A 21,205-nucleotide genomic window follows, 5' to 3' on the forward strand; every position below is an offset into this window, starting at 1 on the left:
TCCTAGAAAATTCTGAATACTTTAGAGATCTTGAAGTACTGAGTTCTCCATCCCCTAGGGATTAGTATGAGCCCCTTTTCTTCCATATCACAGAATTTAATGATGCACGTTAAAAAATCCATATCACCAGTGAATAGGGCTTCTTGAACAACCGCACTGGGAACTAGTTGTAATACTGCACACTGTAAATTTTCCTTAAAAAAAACCCAAAACAACAAACAGCAGCACTGGGCTTCAGTCTTCACTGTTTGCTTCTATCTACAAGACTGACTATCAGATTACAGAGCAGTGCACCAAAGGAGAAGAGCTAATAACAGACACACTTGGGCATGTCAGTGTTCTACGCAGAACAGACCGTTTCCATCCATACGCGATACAGTTCAAATGTCAGAAGTAGAAAAAGTCCATAAAGCTCTATACAGGACCAGACATATTGCTGACCATCTATACCAAAAGTTCCACAGAAAACCAGCTTCCGCAGCACTGCGTAATGCAAAGGTTAATACAAAGAGTATCAATTCCACCTGCCCCAAACCTTGTCATACAACTGCGTAGGTATACAACATCTTTTGTGCCATTCTGGTATTTCCACTGCTCTGATAAATAAGCGACAAGTTAAAGGCAGTATCTCTTCTCAAGTCTGTCTGATCAGTTTCTATTCCCTGTAAAAAGAATTATTTTAAAAAGTTATCTATATGCAACAATAGTATAAAACGTGAAACACAAGTAGCAATTACAGTAGAATCAAATCACATATTCATGGTTTAGATAGGCTTTCAGCTGTAGAGAAACAAAAGAAGTGGTATTCCTTGAGTATCCCTCCCTCTTTAATGAGTTTCCACATGTTGTTCATCACCAAAGAGTTACATAATTGCATATTCAAAAGAGTAGCTGTAAGTTAGAGAGCCAGCTCATAAACCAGGGAAGTACTCTCTTAATCTGCCTTTGTATGCAAAGGCTTTGTGTCTACAATCCCAGGGTGACTACTGCCTGCATCTTTTCCATGGCCACAAGGTTGCTGCTTTGAGCTCCCAGCACTGACTAACACCCGTTTTCTTACTTTACCAACCCTTCCCATTTCCTAAATATGCTTGTAATTTTTCTACCTACCCATACCAAAGCTAGGCAAAAACCTTCTCTCAGACCAGACTTGGAAATGTATGACACCTCGATTACGATGATCTCATACAGACCAATTTTAGAGCAAAACCAGGGCTGACAATACTGGTTGATACCGCTGCAGCATGCTGCTTTATAGCCTGGGGGAGCAGACAGAGCTTCGAATTATAATTTACTGCATGTAATATATATAAAGTTCAGGTATGTAATATATATAAAGTTACTTATTCAGGTAAAGTCGTTTAGCAACCCTTTTTGCTGCTACTTCAGCCTATTAGTAAATCCTTCAAAATTCATAAACCTTTGAAATTAACCCATGCTTCAATACATTACCAGGTGACAATCAGATTTGGGCTCTCAGTGACAAGGAATCACAATAAAAATTGAAGGAAACTGAACTACACAGATTTTATGTACCTATTTTAACTACGGCTGAGAAATTATTGATGTTGACCTGCCTTTATTCTCTGTATATAACTTGCAAAGATCCAGTACCTCTAAGGTGAGAGGAGGAAGTTCAAGCACTTTTTGGTAATAGTGGATTGCCAGGTGCAGTAATCCCAGCTGGTGAAGGCCACGGCCGAGGTTGTAGAAAGACTCTTGACATGGTCCACGCAGGTCCAAGTACCGGTGAAGGAAGGAGAACCCCTGTACACACAGCACGCACATTTGTGAACATTCCCTTTAAGAAGACGGCAGTAAAATACGCTGGAGAACAGGTGTTTAAATGTACCTATTCAAACTTTTGATCTATGCTTCCCCACAAAACCACAGGCAAGTTGAAGGCAAAAAATGTGTCACATTCAGTTGTTGAGACCATAACAACTGTGCTCTGTCTGTCTCACTGCCATTGGTAACAATGGGTAGATCTTCTTAATAAATTGAACACATAGTTATTTAGTATACTGACTTACAGCACTAGCTTGCTAGATACCTAAGTATGTATGTATGTGTGTGTTTATGTCAAATACACACAGATAAGACTGGTTCATGTTCGGATGAGCTGATCACCTTAAAAAACATGCAGCCAAAGGACAGGCTAGAGCAAGACCTTATTTTTCTTTAAAAAAATATTTAAAAAATAATCCTCTCCCACTTTTTTTTTCTTTTTTTAAATTAAAGGAGAAAAAAGCTCCAAACCTTCATTCTCTTTCCTTCACTCTTTGCCTTGGATAGCAGCAAGAAATGGTTTAATTTTACAACTTTCCAGAATTCTACAAAACTCTGAACTCTATGAAGTACATACCAAAGTATGCAAGCATATTCTTTCCTTGATCTTCTGCTGCATATAAATGTTTACTCCAATACCAGTTATCAGGGAAATTATCAGTGTATCATTTTATAAAGTGGCCAAAAATAAACATCCCTGAACAAGGGCATGAAAACTCCATATATGCTAAGCAGCAGGTGAGAGTTCATGTCCCTTCTTGAGGCCAGCAGGTGTTTTACTGCCAAGTCTCCAGCAAAATTTGAAAGGAAACTTACACCCAGCAATTCCAGTGCTACGCTTTAACAAATTTAAAGTCAAAGTACTCTGTGTTATACTTTCTTATTTTGCTTTTACTTTAAAACTAAAATATATGCTCATATATTTGAACTATATGACTAGCAGAATCCCAGGTGTATGTAATTTCGCTGCCAACCTTAGTCTGAATACCAGCTCCTCCTATGTGGCACGTTGTGGTTCAGACAGAGGAGCAGGACCCAAGAGGTACTACGTGCCTCTTCGGGTGCTGACATCCCTGAAGATGTGAAACGGGGCAATGCATAAAGTGACAGTGACCAGGCACTGCTGGAACAAACCAGTCTCATTTATACACTGACGTGCTGTAAAGCAAGAGAAGTGATTTGTTTCTCATCTGTAGGATGTCACTGCCTACCAGCTTGGTGTGTTATGGACTCTTCATGACTCAAGGTTTGTATAATGCTATGAAGATGAAAGCCATTAGACCAGAGCTACCTCCCGTGCAGAACAAAGGGAAAGACAAAGAGGCAGACAGTATTATTTTACAATAAAATGCAGTGTTTCATTTGACACTGAAGGAGCGCTGGGAGAAACTTAGGAGGGACAGATAGAAGAGGTGAATTCAGAAGGGAGAAATTGAGCACACAACTTTTTCATCCTCTCCCGTGCATTTCATTTTGTTAGCACTTTGGAATGTGATGATTCTGTTGTAGAGGACTTTGTTTCTAGGGACCACGTTGATAATCAGAGAAGATACCTCCTTCAACATGAGGAATTAGTTCAGACACAAGCAGCTAACGATCGTAATTTAGGTCACCAGTATGTCACTGTGGTTCAATTATTAAGCAACTACAATAGGAGCAAGAGAGGATGTAAAAATACCAAGTATAGTAAGCAAGAAATGAGAAGAGAGAAAGCAGGGAACTGTATCACCAGAGGGCAGCATTAAGTAGGACATCGTTAAGTACATTATAAAAGGAGAACACAGCACCCCATATAAGACAGGCAGGCTGATTACAGAAAGAAGTGGATAAAAATATTAAAATTAGGCCAAAGTTTGCAAGTTCAAAATGTCTTCAGTTGGATATCGACATAATTGCTCTTGGTTTAGAGTAGCTGAGGACCTATAGCTTTTGTCAAAATCAGTGCAAGCTACAGTTTTGCAGCAAATTCAGAAGTCATGAGAGCTCAGGATCCTCACCATATTCTGCTGACTCTGAGCTCAGTAGCCACCGGAATTAAAAGGCATTTCGAGTTAATGAAAATCCTTGGTGAAGAGTGGAGGAAATTACTTTGGGAATAATCAGCCTGTGGTTTGTAACTGGATCTGGCAGATGAAAGAAAAATGTGAGGAAGCTGAAAAATTGAGGGTAGCCTAAACTGGAGCTTACAAGATCTTTACAGAGAGCTATAAGAGGCACCTAAAAGGGGGAAGAGAAAAGGAAGACAGGGAAAAAACCCCGCTTTCTAAGTCTATAAAACTTGCTTCAACATCGCAGTTTATGAGACGTGTCTATGAAGCGCATGTGGCGTAGATCCTACTCTACAGCACTTCAGAGCAAGGCAGGGCAAGAAGATAAGTTTGGAAGAAAAACCAGACTACAGCCATCAACACTGAAATTAGTAATATTTTCACAAACAGCCGGCAGCTGCTAACATCTATGTGAGTAATCCTTGCGGACACACAGCAGAACAAGCTACATTTAACTAAAAAGAGAAGAGATTCAGATGAGTATAACTATAGTTCACACTCATCTGTGTTCACATTTCACCACTTCCCTCTTTTGAAATGCCATTGTAATTATGAAAAGGTATTTAAATGGAGATACAAAGCCAGGAAACACTATAGGTAAAAATAATCACACTAACTCACCTGTACTAGAAGAGCATGCCTTTTCAACACGTATTTCTGAGAAGCCATGTGGATGAAAGTCAAGCCAATACAAAGACTGTACAGAGGTTCATCTGGGTTTGCACGAAAGGCTTGGACGTACTGTCCTAAAAGCAAATAATTGAATCAAGATGTTTGTTGTGAAAAGCATTCCTTAAGAATTTAAGGGCAAAAAAGAAAAATCTTCAAATTAGAAGTGTGAACTAAGAAAAGAAATAGTTTAATATACCCACATTGAAATATAAAGGAAAAGACATGAAAGAAAATTTTATCTTTTCAATGCTCTTTGGATTCTGAAGGAGGAATGCAGACTGTGATGTAAAAATGTAAGCAGAAAGCAATCAGACACAGAAGGCAAACATGGTCCTTGCTGGGATTTATATCCTGGAGGCCACACATCTTAAGTGTGACACTTGGAGGGCCTGACTGAAAGCAGCAGGTTTGCTTCAAAGGCCTGCTTAAAATGTCCAGTTTTATTTGCTGTTTAAATTGGTCTGTTTCTGTCCTTCTTTATTATTATTAGCCTTCAATTATCTTTGCAAGTTAGTTCTATTTGCAAAGTATGCTAAACTTGAAACATACCAGCTTAATTTTTATTAGCAAAACTTCAGCGATGCTTTGATTTGTGTACAAAATAAAGCACCAGACTAACACTATGAAGCTACCTATAATTTTGTGATATATGAGAAAAATTACTTTAGTAAATCTTTCTCAGAAAAAAACCATTCACTTGTTATGTTTGTTAATATTAGAACATTAACGATATTACCAAGGGCATGCTTGAAACTGCCAGATACAAACGCATTATGCCCGTTTAGGACACACAATGCGTGATTATCAGGATTTTTCAGCATCAAGCGGAGACAAAAGCGATGGTGACGGACATCCTGAGATTGCATAGTAACTTGATTGAAGATGTTCCATAGCTGAGGTTTATTGACATTTTCCATTACCATGATCCTATAGAATGAAAAGTATACAAGAAATTAGTAAATGCTAATTAGTGAATACTGTATCTGCAATAAAACCTCAACAGTTTAGGAAAGATAACAAAGAAGAGACAATCAAAGAGCAGGTCAGTGACTGAGGCCAAGTTGACGATGAAAGACAGAACCAATGGTTCTGGCCAAATCAACCAAATCTACTGCATTATGCATTGGTTGGAATCAAAGGCTATCAGAAAGCTCCTTTGGTTTCCTTAGCCTTATCTGTTTTAGCAAAAGCTGAAAAGCATCAGCCTGCCTCCTTTAGCAATATTTTCAGCAGTATGACTACAGCCTCAGTAGAAACAATTGCAGAAAAGATTGCTCTGCCTTGTCAGTACCCCACCTGATATAGTTGTACGCTTTTCTGAAGTTCTTGTCCAGAATTGCAGCAGAGAGTCCAAAGTATTCCAGCTCCTTGCGCTTTTGTCTGTCATCATAAAATGAATAATATTCCAATGAGGAATCCACTAGTAGCTCTGCCTCCTTGTACCGGGAGAGGTCACACAAGGAATATATAGCCTTCAGGAGGAGGTTCCACCAGTCGTCTTTTGTCAGAACACTTGTGAGAACAGCAAAAATTGCTAAAAATATTGAAGTCAGTAAGTTGAGAAAATTAAAACAAGAGAGCTAAACTCTAAAAAACTAAAAAGCTGCATACATTAAACTAATCTTTTCAAAAACCTCTCAGCATTAACAGGTAAAATAAAGATAAAATATTTACTTTTTTCAGTTTAACTGCCGTTTCTAAAACACCGGCAAAAAAACAGTCAAAACTTGGGAACAAATGGCAAGAAATACACACAGTTCAAGTTGTGAACATACTACATGAATGCATTAAAGTTACTCTTCCTAATCTACCCAACAGTGCTTAAGAATGTGTAGTCTGGCTCATCTGAGCCTGGGCCATTAAAAAAAAAAATTTTTAAAAAAAAAAAAAAAATCACACCACTTTTAAAACATGTATTTCTATTATGTTCTTATTTGCACTGAGGAGAATGTTGGACCATAGGAACTCTAGAGGTCCTTCTCAATCTGAATCGTTCTGTAATCTTACTGTTTTTCACTGAATGGGGACTGTTCCCTTAAGTTATATTATCTTCATTTTTGCTACCTTCTTTGCCCTAGAAATAAAGCAATGTTAACATGAACTGCATGGATTTAGCACGCAAAATAGTAACTTTTACTTCATTTTTCAGAACTAAGGAATTCATCTTGTTGCTTTGTTTTTACTAAACATTTGTTACCTTTTGCATCGCAATTTGCTGTCTCTTGGTCGTCATTGTCAGAAATTTTATCCCTTGACACCTTAATAAGATAGAGGTGTCTCTCTCCAGATTTGGAACTAGATATCAAACACACCTGAGCTCTGCTCATTGCTACCTAGAAACAAATTCAAGGGCAGCATTTCAGATCACATTAATACATCCTAAGACAAATGCAGCTTTATGACCAATCCATCTTGCTCACGTTGCACACCAAAACCATCTGCAACTTAGAAACGCCACAATAGAGCAAGATCACAAGCCAGAACATTCCCGAGAGGTGTATTATCTCTGCATTGTCTCATGCCCCAGCACAAACCGGGCTACGCAAAAGAAAGATACAAGCTCTTTAAATGACTTAAAAGACTTCTCCTGGGATTAGAACATCACTGTATATATTGAAATCAAAACTACTTGCACAGAGGCATAACAAGAACAATGCCTTTCTGTATCAGTTTCAGAAATATGTGGGTAGTCCGCTATTCAACCAGCGTAATACAATAGTAATGGCTCTGACCAGCTGGATAAAACTGAGGCCTAACTATTCCCCTCCCTCACTCCCTATTTAAAAAAAACCAAAAACCAATTAACACAAAACCACCACCACTGTATTTACTGGCTAAACAAATTCTTCTTTGGTCATTTTATCACAAGAAAACATTAAAAAAAAAATTAAGAAATTCACAAGAAAATTGTTGAAATAGAAGGCAGTATCAACAGCTCAAGCAAGCACTACGCTGACTGCTAAAAAGGTAAGAAGCAGCTTTAGTATTCAGTGTGTTCTGTCCACACTGAGAAACAGGGAGTCGAAGTCACTGTGTTAAGAATTATACATCCAAGTGGTCCTCTGTTTTGAATACTACAGGCAGGAACACCAGTGTTACAGGCTCCCTACAAGATTATTATCTAACAAAATTATGAAACCATTTGCATATAAAACCCACTAGCTTTCCTCCTGAGTTCGTTTGTCACTGGTCTTAACCCAAGTCATAGCTGTCCAATTTCTTAACGCGTAGCTGGAAAGACTGGCTTACCTTCAACAGCATTGCCAGCATTGTAAGTAAAGTGTCTATGTAACCATACATTTTGCCTTGGGAATACAGCAGTGTTGAACGGTGGAGAAGTAGCTTTAATTCCTAGATAATATTGAACATTATTATTCAACCTTTTGCACAGAGAGGGAGTTTATAAAACAAACAATTATGACTCAATATAGTACTAATAGGATTGTAAAAGCTTCTAGAAAGCTGTAAGAATCTCAGCAGCAGCAGGTAAGATCTTAAACTGCCCAGCAGTAGTTACTGTTTCAAATTCTCAAATTTCAGAGAAATTTGGCATAATTCTTACCTATAGTGAAGGTCCTGCTGGAGGGGGGGTACAGAACCTTTGCTAAGCCATCAGTTACAATCAACAGGGGCCAAACCATGTGGCTTGTATGTAGCAACGGCTGATCAACTTGATGCAAAGTGATTGGCATCACGACTGGTTCTCAGTGGCCAAGAGCTTGTACGTCACACAAAAGTGATCAGGTGGGACAGGGGAAATACTGACAAAATGGTCAGGGAGAAAGAGCCGTGAGGACTCATCCCTGATACTCTGTAATGAATCATTCGCCGTGCTCTGAAGGCTCACCATGCTGTAGGTAAGTCAGTCTCAATCCCTGGTCCTATATAACTGACATCTTTCCGCACTACCATAGTTTAGCAGAATAATACATCTTAAACTGGAAGCACAGAAGACTTTACGCACCTGCTGGGCAGCGTTAGCATCCTGAGCCAGTGTATCTGGATCATACATTGGTTCCAGAGCCTCCAGAGCTTTCTCAGGTCGGCCCAGCTGCTGCTGAAGTGTTGAAAGTGAGATTCTTGCATCCAGATGCAATGGAGCAAGATCAACAACTTTGGCATAGCTCTCTGCAGCACGCTCCATGTGTCCCAAAGCCTTCAAGCACTCTAGAAATACCAAAAACAACACAATACATCTAAATGGCAGAAAAAGATTTCAAAGCTCACAAAACAATTAACGTACTTCTCAGATATGTTTTGAGTTAAAACCACCCAAAACATGTATTATTAAAGTGAAAATATTCAGAAATATGTACCAATGCATCCAGTTTCACTTAAAGCATCATCAGTTGACACAGGATGGAATGCAGAATAGAGTCTGTTTCATTTACATGAAAAAAAAGTATTTTTAGCTGAAGTAAATTTCAATCTATATGAAGAACAAGAAAACACTCCATGACAGGGTTGTCAGAATAAACTCCAATTCTACTTTTGAAAATACCAATTATCATTCAACATGTGAATCTAAAATTCCTGTGATCTTAGATAAAAGTCCCTGGAAATGCTCAGCACTGTCTTATCATCTCTCAGTACCACGTGTTCAGCAGCCCTGCTCCTTCTCACCCGCATGCCGAAGCCAGACAACAGCCAAGTTGTATCGTTCTGAACAGACGAGGGAACTCAAGAGAGGCAGTGCTGAGTTGTATTCTCCAACATCCAGAAATGCCTCTGCGACATCCAAATACAAGTCACCCATTTCTTCTGGATTTTGCTCCACCAGAGTGGTCAAAAGAGGCTTTAAAAAAAACCACACAAAACACTAAAAGCACAAATAACCAACAAGGACATTTCTTTAATGTATGGTTATTGGAAGCTTACATTTTTATGCTATGAGTTTTATTCTATTTGCATTTTGAACTACACTTCCTTTATTTAAATGTTAGTTTAAAAGTGAAAAATAAATAAATCTGAATTTCAGAATTCCTGAAAAAGCCATGTTTTTCTATTCTAGACATTTCCCATCCATACATTTCACATCCACTTGATGGGTGAAAAGGCCCATCAGTGAGGACTGCTCTTTATGAAAGAACAGTCTTCAGATTTAGCAGGGCTTTAAAACAAAGTGAAGATGTGCTCCTTAGTGTTGGAACAACTGTGCAAATGTCATCCTGGGCCTGTCACAGCACACAGGCTGTGATTTACTCTGCTTTAGTAATAACTTCCACTGGAGGCATAATTTATAGCGACAAAAATAGTATTTCTGCTATTACAGGTTTGCTAGGTTTCTCTCTTGGAGTGGGAGGGAAGTAAAAAGAATCTCCTCAGCTCTCTCAATGACCTCAGTCATATGAAGACAGGAAAAATTACTCGCTTTGGTAATTTATTAGAACATCCCCCAGCTTCCGAGTTGGTTTCTACTTACACCAAGCGGCTCTAGGATGTTCAAGTGAACCAAGCACACCATCAGCTTGACCGTGATGTCTATGGGAACGCCCTCCGGTATGCAGCAGCTGATATTCTCCACAGCTGTAAGAAGATAAAGAATTTCTTTCTGAACCCATAGGTTTTAACAAGCACTTCACAAGCTCCACATCCCCTCCAGGCCATGTTCAGCTCCACTGAAGAAAATACATTCTCATCGACTCTAGCAAACGCTGGTGTAGGCCTGGCCTCTCCCCTTCTTTTGTATCTCTCCTGATAGTAGGAAGAAGTTGTTCCAGCTGTCTCTGATCCTAACAATTTCATGTGAACTATCAGGTGCTGTCAGTCTGCATCAACTTCAACAGCAGGATCTTGTAGGATGTGCTTAGAGCCTTCGTGCTCTTAAGATGTGCTTGCTTCATACAGCTTTCCTTTAGCAACTTATGCACCTGTACCCTCTTCTCCTTGCTTTTTGAAGGAAATACCCTGTATTAAGGTATTTGCTCTTATTAAGCTAAGTCCTGTGTACCTGAGATCTCACTGTATACATTGTTAAGCACAGGGAACTACAGAACTTTGCACAACACACAGACAGAAGGCAATCTAACGAGAATGCAAACATGCAACAAAGTAGTTACCCATGACAATGCTAGCAAATCAAAGGTCACACAGCAAAACTCCATTATCATATTTCCTTCACATGCAGTCATAACACCTCCTTAACTACCTTGTTTAAGGTCTCCTTCACCTTAATTCTTACACCAGACATTCAAAGGGCGATTGCTGCAACCTGAGAAAACTGTGATTTCCAACATGAGGCTTCCCTATTACCTTCTATATCCACATCCAATTACTGCAAATCACAACATGCAGATTAATTCATCATTCTCTGAACATCTTAACACCCAGCATGAGAGTAACTGTTCACCTACTGATAAATTCTTACAAAATGAAAATTTTCTTTTCAAAGGGGGTAAGCCCTGGGAGAATGCTTTTGGCTTTGGTGGCTGGCTGGGTTAGAAGTAAGTTCTGAGTAAGGAAGATAGTACACAGGAAACCTTTCCTGGGTGAAGCCCTATTTCTCTGCTGTTAGAAATCTTTCCCAATTTTTATATGATTGCAACCTGGTTCCTGTGCATATGAGCAGTTCATAGACTTGTATGAAATCAGAAAATTAAATTACTTACCTGCAGCACTGGATTCAGCAACTGGATGACTTTGGTTGTCGGTCACTGTCTCCTGGCTTTCCTGGGTTTCTAGAACTGCCCCTGTATCTTTTTAAAAAGATTAGCAGATTACCCTAGTAGCACCAGCTAAGCCAAAAGCTACTTGCTCCTGAATCCATAATCAATTGGTAGCTTACTCTGAAAAGTGGACTTCTTTATTTTCTGAAGGGCAGCAGTGCAGGTCAAAAAAAGGTATAAAGCAACAGAGGGTGGGGAACCAAGCTCTTGGGTAGTTTAGAAGCTTTGTCTTAAGAAATTGCACACCCCAGGTAACTTGGCAACACTATGTTATAGTTCCTAGACTCATTATGGTTTTGCTTCTTATAAATTACCTGTTAGAAGTCTCTATGAGGACAGTTCTTCATTGATCAATTGTATTTTTACCTAGTCCATTAAAGCAAAAAGCCAACAGAAGTATCTTATACCTACATTGGGTTTGAACCGGATTGCTGAAACAACCAACCAGTTTAACCACAGAACAGACTGTCTCCTTAGGCAGCTGGCATTCTGTGACCCTTCTACAGCCCAAACAAATGTTGTCAGACTTAAGCAATGACTTTCACAAAGCAGGTTTCTCAGAGACAACCTACTTTATTCAATTACAAGCTAGTATCCCTAGATTTGTATCTACCAAAACAATTTAATGTTTAATAACAGAAGTAGGGTTTATGAAAAATATTAGTCCCAGGTCAAAGGCTGATATTCTTGAGTACAGATGCCACTAAGCTTACCTAATTTTTTTTTCAGAAGCTATTTAGCTGGTAGAAATAACTGGTCTGACATGAACACTCAAAAGAATGTTTAGAACTTTAAAAGGCCTCCAGTTGCCTGGAGAGCAGTCCTTGTCCTTAATGAGTCAGCAGGGCTAATTGGACATCAGAGTAACTCCTCATAGAAAGCTGAGGTCATGCCATGTAACTCATTAAAAACGCTGAAAAGTTTCAAAAGAGAAAAGCCTGTCAACATGCATCAAAATATACCATGAATTCAAAAGGTAATGGAAAGAAAGATGTCATATTAGACGAACAGCAGGGTCATACTAACCTCTTGTTAGCTACTTACCTTTTTTCTCCTCAGTTGGACTTTTTTCTGATACTTTCTTTTCAAGTACAATTCCTGCAAAATCTGTAATAACCTAAAACAAACAAGTAACTCAGATCATTTTAAAGATTTAAAGGATATATGGAGCAAACAACCCACATGGCAGTTGTTTTAGACGTCACAAATGTTATCAGAAGAAAAGCTACGCTGATTTCACATGGGGCTAGTTGACTAGCAGTGAGTTTGATCACCTTATGTCTTTGTCCACTATTTTTGGACTCCTTAGATGATCCAATCAGCATCTCTTTAGCAAATACAACAGTTACTTTCATCACAACTAGAAAAGTTTTTAACGTTTGTAGCTTTTTTTAATTCCTTTTGGAAGACTGAAAAAGGAAGCAAAGCACCAGGTAAACCGCTAAGCTCTCCACAGATCTTTCCAAAGTGCTCCAAGGATTCCTCAGCCTAATACACTGCAAGGAAACTGCATGGTTTGTCTCAGTTAAAAGAAGTAACTAAATAAAAAACACAGCTACATACAGACATTTTAAAACAGCCCTGGTCATATACATCATGACCTCAATAAAACTACTATAACCCAATAGACCAACTAATTAAAAAAGAAATAGAAACCAAAGACAGACAATTCAAGACATTCACTTGCCAATGGGGAGCTGCAAGGGGAGAAATGTCCAAGTGTAAAGGACCATTGGTCTAAGACCCAATGCAGTTTGGTATTTTGTTCATGAATTGAAAAGTAAATATTTAATCATTACTGTTGCCAATACAGGAGTCATAAACACAGACAACATGGCCCTTAGAGGAACATACCAGATGATTGTATTAAGACAGTTATTTTTTAAAGGCTCAGCTTACCAGCTCAAATATAGTTTCAGCTATCCAGGAACAAAAAACATTATCACAGGAATAGACCCTAGGAGAACCATCAAAAAGAAATGGGGGAACAGTTCTACGACTCAGTACTGTATTAATAAATCTAGCAGCTAAATACTGTGTACATAAAATTGACTGATTTTTAAAATGAGAAGTACAGAGAAGGGTCAGAGGAATTATTTGCAAGCTCATGATGCTTCGCACTGACAGAGAAATAAATAAATAAATAACATCTTAAGAAGGAAAAAAGAAAGGAGGTAATTTAATATCAGCAAATAAGAAGGAGAAAGGAGTTCACAAGGAGAAAGTCCCAACTAATAGTGTCTCTCCAATCTATCTTGGAAAGCACAAAAATGGCAGTCTTTCCTCTCAAAGCCAGACCAAATCAATTCAGAAATATGCCTCAAAAGTGAGAGTTAAAAACTGCTAGAACAAATTTGGAATAGGTAAGTGATCTTCTCCAATTCCTGATGCCTTTGAGACAAGATGTTTTGTCTTTCTGGAACGTATGCTTGATGTATAAATTATTCGTTGTAACACAAGTATGCCAGATAAAGCACTATGGTCTGCATTTGAACCATTAGATCATCCAGTGTCATCCTTTTAACATTCAACTTAGAGAATGCCCTTTGCTGGTAGTACTCACAAAACCAGCTTGTAGGTCTTCTGGGGCTACTAAGATTATGGCAATTGTAGAAAAGGAGAGGAAGGGTCCCAAAGTTTTAAACCTGGAACAGCATAGGAGTCTATCAGCCCTCAACTTATTATATCAAGCCATTAACTTCAATGCTAATTACTACAGAACTAATAGAAAGCAATCTGTATCTGATCAGCTCTATCACTATAGAAACATGACCACATTTAAGCACTACAGGAATATAAAGTGTTCATCCTGACTGGCAAAAAGGTCCTGAACATGACACAGAAATGCGCTTAATTCTCCATACCGCCAATGCTTTGTCATATTGTTTAGAAGAAATATATAGTTCAGCTGCGATGTTAACATCTTCCACGGAGACAAGGCTCTGGTGTTTAGTAAAGGCTTCTTCTATTATCTCAATAGCAGAGGTGACATCATTGGCTTCATAATAACTCCTATAAAACACAGATATGAGATACTATTTGACATAACTGACAATACATACTTCGAACACTCGCAAAAGGATTTTAATCTTTCTTTTATTTTTGCCTATTAGTAAAATACGTTAATTAGCAAGAGTAAGTTACAAAAGACATTGAGAAGGAGGTGTTTTTTCTTTCCTTACAACTGTTGACAATTTTTATATATTTAAAATAATTACCATCAGTTACATAGGACGTTACCAGAGTTTTCATCACAATATCCCCCACCTCAAGCCAGGTATCAATAATGTATCACATCAACCTGATTTCAGAAAAACCTCCAATAATAATATTGTTACAATACACGTCCTTGCATTTTTTTGGTGCATTTCACAACCACAAAGATCAAAAGACTTCAACTGTTTTGAAACAGGCCAATAACAGCTTTCTACAAACTATGCATAAGAAAGCCGAGATATAAAGCAGTTAAACAACTTATTAAAAACTATGATAAGAGAGCTACACACTTTGACTACAAGCCTTCTCTGTCTCAGGCAAGCTTCTAAGACTTGATCTGCTCTCATTAGCAGAAAACGGGAGGAGGCAGATTTCTACTTGCTCCAGAAATGAATCACAAACAACATATAAACTATATTCTGTTGCAGATAGTTTGTATTTCAGATTGAATGTTTTGTTTCATTCAGATTTGCTGGCATTAAGTTTCCACGTCTCTCGTGATATTATATAGATTAAAAATGTACTGCATTTGTATATAATTGTGTACTATTGGCATTTTTCTAGTAATCAGTATTTATTCTCTTTCTCTAAAGAGAATGTAACGCTTCTAAAATGATGCACTGATCCTACACAGGATAATTCCCACATATCATGCTTTGGAAACACCACGATAGCTGGGGGGTGAATGCCTGTGTGGGGATCACCCCCAGCAAAAACACCTTCACTCCTTGATTTCAGCTACACACCCAGCTTGAATCAGCTGCAAAGCTTATTAATACCAGCTTTTGAGAAACTCTGGAAAACCAAATGACAATATTTTAAAATCCAACTTACTTTGCCATGTCTCTAGCCAACTGCATGAAGCGCTCTCCATCAGAGGGAGACAGGAGATTCAAAATACGCCTGTAGCCATCCATAGCTGTCTTATGTTCCCCCAACTGTTCATACAGGCTTGATCTCTCCCATAGATAACGCACATTAGTCGGGTCATATTTCAGAGCTACAAGAAAAAGCATATTAGTAGTCTAGTTTAGGAAAAGGTCACATTGGATTTCACATTCATTTCCCTGACTAGATGAGTGTTAACAGACACACACAAGGTTTTTGTAAGAAAAGGACATCCTATATTAAAGATTCATTAATCTTTTACCAAAGTCTGAACAGAGGTACCAGAGTCTTAGCAAACTGCAGCAAACTAAATTGGAAAGCAGAAGAAAACAAAATGACTGCCATTAGCACTTAACATTTATTTTAAACTATTCAAATGGTTGTTACACTACCTTTTGTGTAGCAAAAAACAGCCTGTTTAATATTGTCCTGTTCCAGTGACATTTCTGCTAGTCTAACCCATTCCTCAGTATCACTAGGATTTAAGTGAGCTGCAATCAGTTCAAATTGTAATGACTTCTCCATATCACCCTGATCTTCATAGATCATGGCAAGAGTGGAAAACGGCTCATGAGCAAGAGGAGCTGAGAAAAGACAAAAAGAATGATTCAGAACTATTGCTGTAAAACCACCTTGAAAGCAAATAACGTACCTTTCTGCAAAGAACAGATATCAGAATTATATGGAACATCAACATTGTTCTGTTTAAATTCAGAAGAAACTTGCAGACAAGCTTCCAGTTCCTTCTCACAAAATTTTTAACAGCCTGACTGAATCTACCAACAACCATTTATAGCATTACTCTACATTGTAAGTCATTCTGATGTTTATACCTTGGTTCTACAAAGACAATAAAAGCAAACTGTGTAAAGCTAAGCAAAGGCCCAGGCCTCTGCAGAATTAGGGTGATAGTTTCTTTTTATAAGCAAAACAATAAAAGAAATGCATTACATATTCTTAATTCCACACTACTTATACAGTGACTTTCCTTGCAGAGTATTTTCATCATCAGTGAAGCCACACTGTATTTTCCCGATATACATAGCAATTTCACCCCATCCTTAAAGCCAAAAAGTTTTACCATTCTAACATACCTTGTCGAATGATTTCCATGCACATTAGAATAGCCTCCTCACGTTCTCCCCGAGCAAATCTGATATTGGCCTCTCCCATCAGACCCCTCAAGGCACGAGGAAGTTTGCTGCGAGGTCTTTTCTCCTAAATGGAAAAGGGATATTATTTCTACCAAGGATTCAGTTGTGCCCAAGTTCAGGAGACATCAGTCACACTTGTGCTTAACACAACCTAATAACGAGTTATTTAAGTACTAGCGATATTAAAATGACTGACCAAAATACTTGCCAATTTTCACAACTGACAGAGTACCTCTGATATCTAATACAAACACAATCCAGACACCGGAAAAACTCACTTCATTATATTTTACCGTTTTCAAACAGTAATCTACACTAATTTTTTAAAAAACAAAGACAGGTGACACCAACATAAGCAGAAGTATCCTACATGAAATTATTTTCAGGCAAGTTTCTCAGCAAGTAGCTAGAATCACATAAACTGGCATTTATACACTATGTTTCAGGACTAACAAGGAAGTTACATGAAAGTTCAAATACTTGCTTTCATCATTTTCTTGGTCTCTCGATTAAGTACCATCTCCAACACAAAAACATCCCCAGCTGTCGGCTGCTCAGTAGTTTCTTCTTCCTCTTCTTCTTCTTCCTCCTCTTCGTCCTCCTCTTCCTCTTCATTTTCCCCAAGCATGGATGCAAAGACCCGGTGAACAGATTTACTGACGCCATCTGAAGTTTCTCCTGGTTGGGAAAGAAGCAAAAAACAGTTTATCATATAATCAAGAGTACACGCTGCTTATCAGGACAAGTGCAGAGAAAACGGAATTCTTCATAATTAGTAGCCCACTCGAAACAGCTATTTCATAAGAAAAAGGCCTGCAGAAATGCAGAAAAACTATTTACAACCTCTTTGGTTTTAAAACTCTGCATTATTCATCACCAACGCTTAGTATACCCCAGCCTCTAACATTTTTTGGATATTTGAAATGAAAGCACACAGAAACACACAGAACAAAGCAACAGTTTACTTAACATTTTTCTCAATCCATACAAGAGAAATATATTAAGCAATTTTCAGGCACTGAACTTCAGCTGAAGAGGCTAAGTGAGCAGACAATTATACTAAACAATAATGCAGCAACCAATTTTTAGAAGTAATTTAAAACAAGATGCTGTAACCATTCTAGTCATGACAGTAAGTACCTTTTAACATGTGTAAATGCAAAATCCAGATTATTCACATTTCTCCAGAAAAAAAAGAAAATTCTTTAAAATAAATAAGACTATGATGCCATATATCAAAAATAAATATGCTTAATGCATATAATTAAAAGATTTGTTGCATTTTTTGGTTACAACTTTTCATTACTAAGTTAACCCAGGGTTATAACCGCCCACAAGTCTATATCTATGCAAAATATCAAAACATGTAGTGTTCAAAGGTTTCAGCTGTGTGACTGGGCATCTAAAAATTTGATAAAAGAATAACCACAGTATCAAGTTGTGACTAAAAAATAAATCTATCATGTATTGCCTATATACAAGAGGCAATTGGCTACTACATCTCAGTTTATGGTTATTTTTTTGGTTAACTTTTTTCTGACTTGAATATATTTGGTTATTTTTATTCTGACTTGGATATTAAGCATCTAAAAATCAAGAATATTCTCCTCCCCCTCCATCTGAAAAAAACTAATTATTAATTTAATTTCCCCTTTTTTTTTTTTCCCAGTCGTTTTGGCTGCCGGAATCATCTGAAGATTATAGATTAGCTCTGAAGATTCGTGTATCAAAAGTGATTTTAACAATGACCTTTTCTAACATTTTCCTTCTGAATATCCTCACTCTGATTCTAATAGCAACTCTTTACATAGTGATAAATATTATCAATGCTTCCTTGATTCTGACTGCTCTTGAGACTTCTGTGTTCTCTGTAGTAAGAGCAGAAGTAACACTATCACACAAATCTATCAGGATATGTTTTTTCTTAGATAAAGATGACGTGCATGAAAAAAAATTAACAGACTGGGTACAATACAGATCAGAAAAGAGCAGCTTGGAAGTATTTCAGAGATATCAGCAAAAAGAAGGGGTCAATAAGGAACCACAGAAATCTGGCTCCAAGTACACTTCCAGTGCTCATTTTCTGTCCTTCTAGGAGGAGGTCTGGACATACTTTCAAAATGGAGGCATCACTGACGCACATTTTAGGTGAGACAATTTAAGGTCTAGTTTTGAAATTTAAGAAAAGGGAAAAAAAACCACAACAAAACCCCCAAACACAATGATGAGAATTTGCAGTGCGAGTAGCAACCTAAGTAGGAACCTAAGAACCAACACAAAGAGATCAAAAATTGCATTTTGCTATCTCATAGCACTCGCAGTCCCACAAGAATATGCCCTGACCGGTGCATGGAGTACAGCTTCTGAAGAGAAGGTGTCTGAAACAGACTACAGCACTCTAAATTCCAGGCTCAAATCCAGAACCGGAGGCATGGGATCAACAAGCACTGATACAAACTAAAGAGAGAAGTGCTGCTCCTACCACTTCCTGCAAGTCCTTTCACTAAGTAGGAACTCCAAGGAAGTTAAGCTTATTTTGCTAAGGCACCTAAGGAGATATTACCATCCCAGTAACTGCACAAAGAAAGTCAGCCAGGGAATCTGTAGCTAGGAATATCCAGCAGAAAATAAGGAGAGAAATAAACAGAGACACTCTAAAGAGGCAAAACGATAACTGAGCAGGAGAAAAAACACAAAGAAAGAGAAAAAAAGAAACTCCTCTTTTTAGCTATTTTATTTCACTTTGGATGACAATGGAAGAAGGCGACACTCACACATTAGAATCAAATATTCTGAAACATTCAAGTCTCAGCAAAAGACTAGCAAAGAGATGAACAGGAAAAAAGCCAAAACAAAACAGACAGACTTCTTGAGGTAAGTTAAAAGCTTCAAATTATTTGTAACTTTAGAGAGAATAAATAATTGAGACCATGTGGTTAAGAAGCCAGGAGGGGAAAAATGGAGGTTTTCCCAGAAAAAGATGGCCAAGTGGCCAGATCCAGCCCCTTAAAAACACTGAACAAAGTTAAAAACCAGGCTACGGCTTGGAACATCCATATGTTCTAACAATGTGCTTCAATATCCACAAGTTCAAAAGAAGCAGCCAGGTATCTATAAAAACTCAGCTATCAAAGAGCAAATTGTTTCAATGACCTTTTAATTATATTTTTCACTGAAAATATTATGTTAACATTTACCATCAGTTTCATCCTGACTTTGGGACTTCCTGGATGCTTTTCTAGATGAAGATGGAGCTTCTACATCTTCAGCATTTTCCTCAGCAGACGCATTTTCGCCATCCTACTCAAACCAACGATATTAGTTATCATCTTTATAACATTACTCCTTCCTATTTCCCCTAATATTTACAGTTAGCATTTAGACCATGGGTTTCCAGCTTTTGCACTGCTAGTGAAGCAAGCGCTATATTTTTAAACAAAAAAAATTCTAGCATTACTTGCTTTCAAGACACTTATGTTAGCAAGGTGAGGTGACTCAGATGGTGACTGTTCAAATTACTTTTGACTGAAGAGGCTAGTCTATTGCTTATTTAGCATTACAGTGAGGTAAGATGACATGGTTGACCATATTTAAAAAAGTTACAGGTGTGACAAATCCTTTTAGAAGCCTACCTTTTTAAACACAAAATGAAATATCAAAATAGCACTTGTTAATCCAGTAAGAAAGTTGCCCTAGGATATCGCTTGTCCTTCCATGACAGCTGACTTCTGCTGAATTTGCTCTCTGAAGACCAGGAAATACAGAAATTCAGCTGCTTTTTGACATAAAGATGGCAAAGCTAAAGTTAACTATACCACTCCGATCAAGCATACAGAATTTCTCATAATACCTCCATCTGCTTACCTGCAGACACAAAAGCTGTGTCTCCCTGTATTTATTGCTCCCAAGAAGCCACAATGATTACCAAAAGAAGTCAAACTGGATCTCTTCCTTACATCTCACACAGAACATGGTGGGAGAGCGGTAGCAGTATACGCTGGATGCTTTTTATATCAAAACCTGCTTCTGCTTATTGCTCTAGCCGAAAGAAGAAATTAATTATGGTGCCTGAAGGTAAATGTCACTAGTTTTTGCCGAGCCCAGGGATGCAAGTCGCATCAGCACGAACCAAAATGCTGCATTCTGCACTTCTGAAAGATGTGTGCTCCCTTGAACAACTTGCTCTACCAGTACCTAATGACCCTTACAAATTAAAGTTAGTTTCTTATAATTTTTGCCCAGAAATTAACAGTTATGTAGACATAATCAATAGCCGAGCATAATAGCGCTTAAGTCCACACGCACAGAAGCGAGGAAGCCAGGCTCCTCCTGAAGCGGTCCGTGCCCTGCCAGGTGCTGTCATGGAGGGAGCGGGCCGGCCGGGCCGGGCCGAGCGGGGGGAGCAGCCCCCCCTTTTCGCGGCTCCTGCGCTCCTCCCGCCGCCGCTCGAACTCCTCGAAGGAGATCTTCCCCTCTAGGTAATCAATCAGCTCCGGGCTGAAGCCCGACATCGCTGCGGCACGACGCGGGAACAGCCGCAGCCGGCACAGGGGAACCTTGTTCAGTGCAGGACGCGTGTCCCTACCGTTATGGCGTCCGCCCCGCCCCGCGCTCTCACGCACGAGTTCCACCCCGCCACGGTGCGGCCTTGGGGCGGAGGGAGCACTGCCCGTTGGGAGCGGGCACCGTCGTGGTTTGGGCTGGAGGAGCTCCTGAGCCCGGGGGTCTGAGGGGAGCTGCGTCGGTAGGCGCTGCGGGTGGGGTCGGGGGCTCG

At 38.8% G+C, this 21,205-nt stretch overlaps 1 protein-coding gene across 1 annotated transcript; it reads right to left on the bottom strand.

Moving 5' to 3' along the window:
* Positions 1-332: 332 nt before the first annotated feature.
* Positions 333-20,942, bottom strand: GTF3C3 (general transcription factor IIIC, polypeptide 3, 102kDa). The gene is made up of 18 exons (XM_009700015.1): positions 20,834-20,942; positions 19,629-19,733; positions 16,916-17,109; positions 16,372-16,495; positions 15,670-15,861; positions 15,224-15,389; positions 14,038-14,185; positions 12,218-12,290; positions 9,931-10,034; positions 9,132-9,303; positions 8,473-8,675; positions 7,758-7,859; positions 6,706-6,841; positions 5,805-6,042; positions 5,245-5,435; positions 4,458-4,582; positions 1,615-1,767; positions 333-662 (listed from the first exon to the last, which is right to left on the bottom strand). Exons 1-18 carry the CDS (start codon positions 20,940-20,942, stop codon positions 540-542), a joined length of 2,658 nt encoding a protein of 885 aa, XP_009698317.1. The 3' UTR covers positions 333-539.
* Between the last annotated feature and the right edge of the window lie 263 nt (positions 20,943-21,205).

This window comes from Cariama cristata, unplaced genomic scaffold (genome assembly GCF_000690535.1).
Source record: "Cariama cristata isolate BGI_N322 unplaced genomic scaffold, ASM69053v1 scaffold18185, whole genome shotgun sequence".
NCBI lineage: Eukaryota > Metazoa > Chordata > Aves > Cariamiformes > Cariamidae > Cariama > Cariama cristata.

Excerpts from the sequence above, each read along its gene's own strand:
- GTF3C3 (XM_009700015.1), bottom strand. The coding sequence starts at position 20,942 with ATGTCGGGCTTCAGCCCGGAGCTGATTGATTACCTAGAGGGGAAGATC. Across the intron at positions 19,734-20,833 it reads CCGCGAAAAGGGGGGGCTGC|AGGATGGCGAAAATGCGTCT; the intron begins TCCCCCCGCTCG and ends GTTGGTTTGAGT. Across the intron at positions 4,583-5,244 it reads CAGTTTCAAGCATGCCCTTG|GACAGTACGTCCAAGCCTTT; the intron begins GTAATATCGTTA and ends ATTTGCTTTTAG.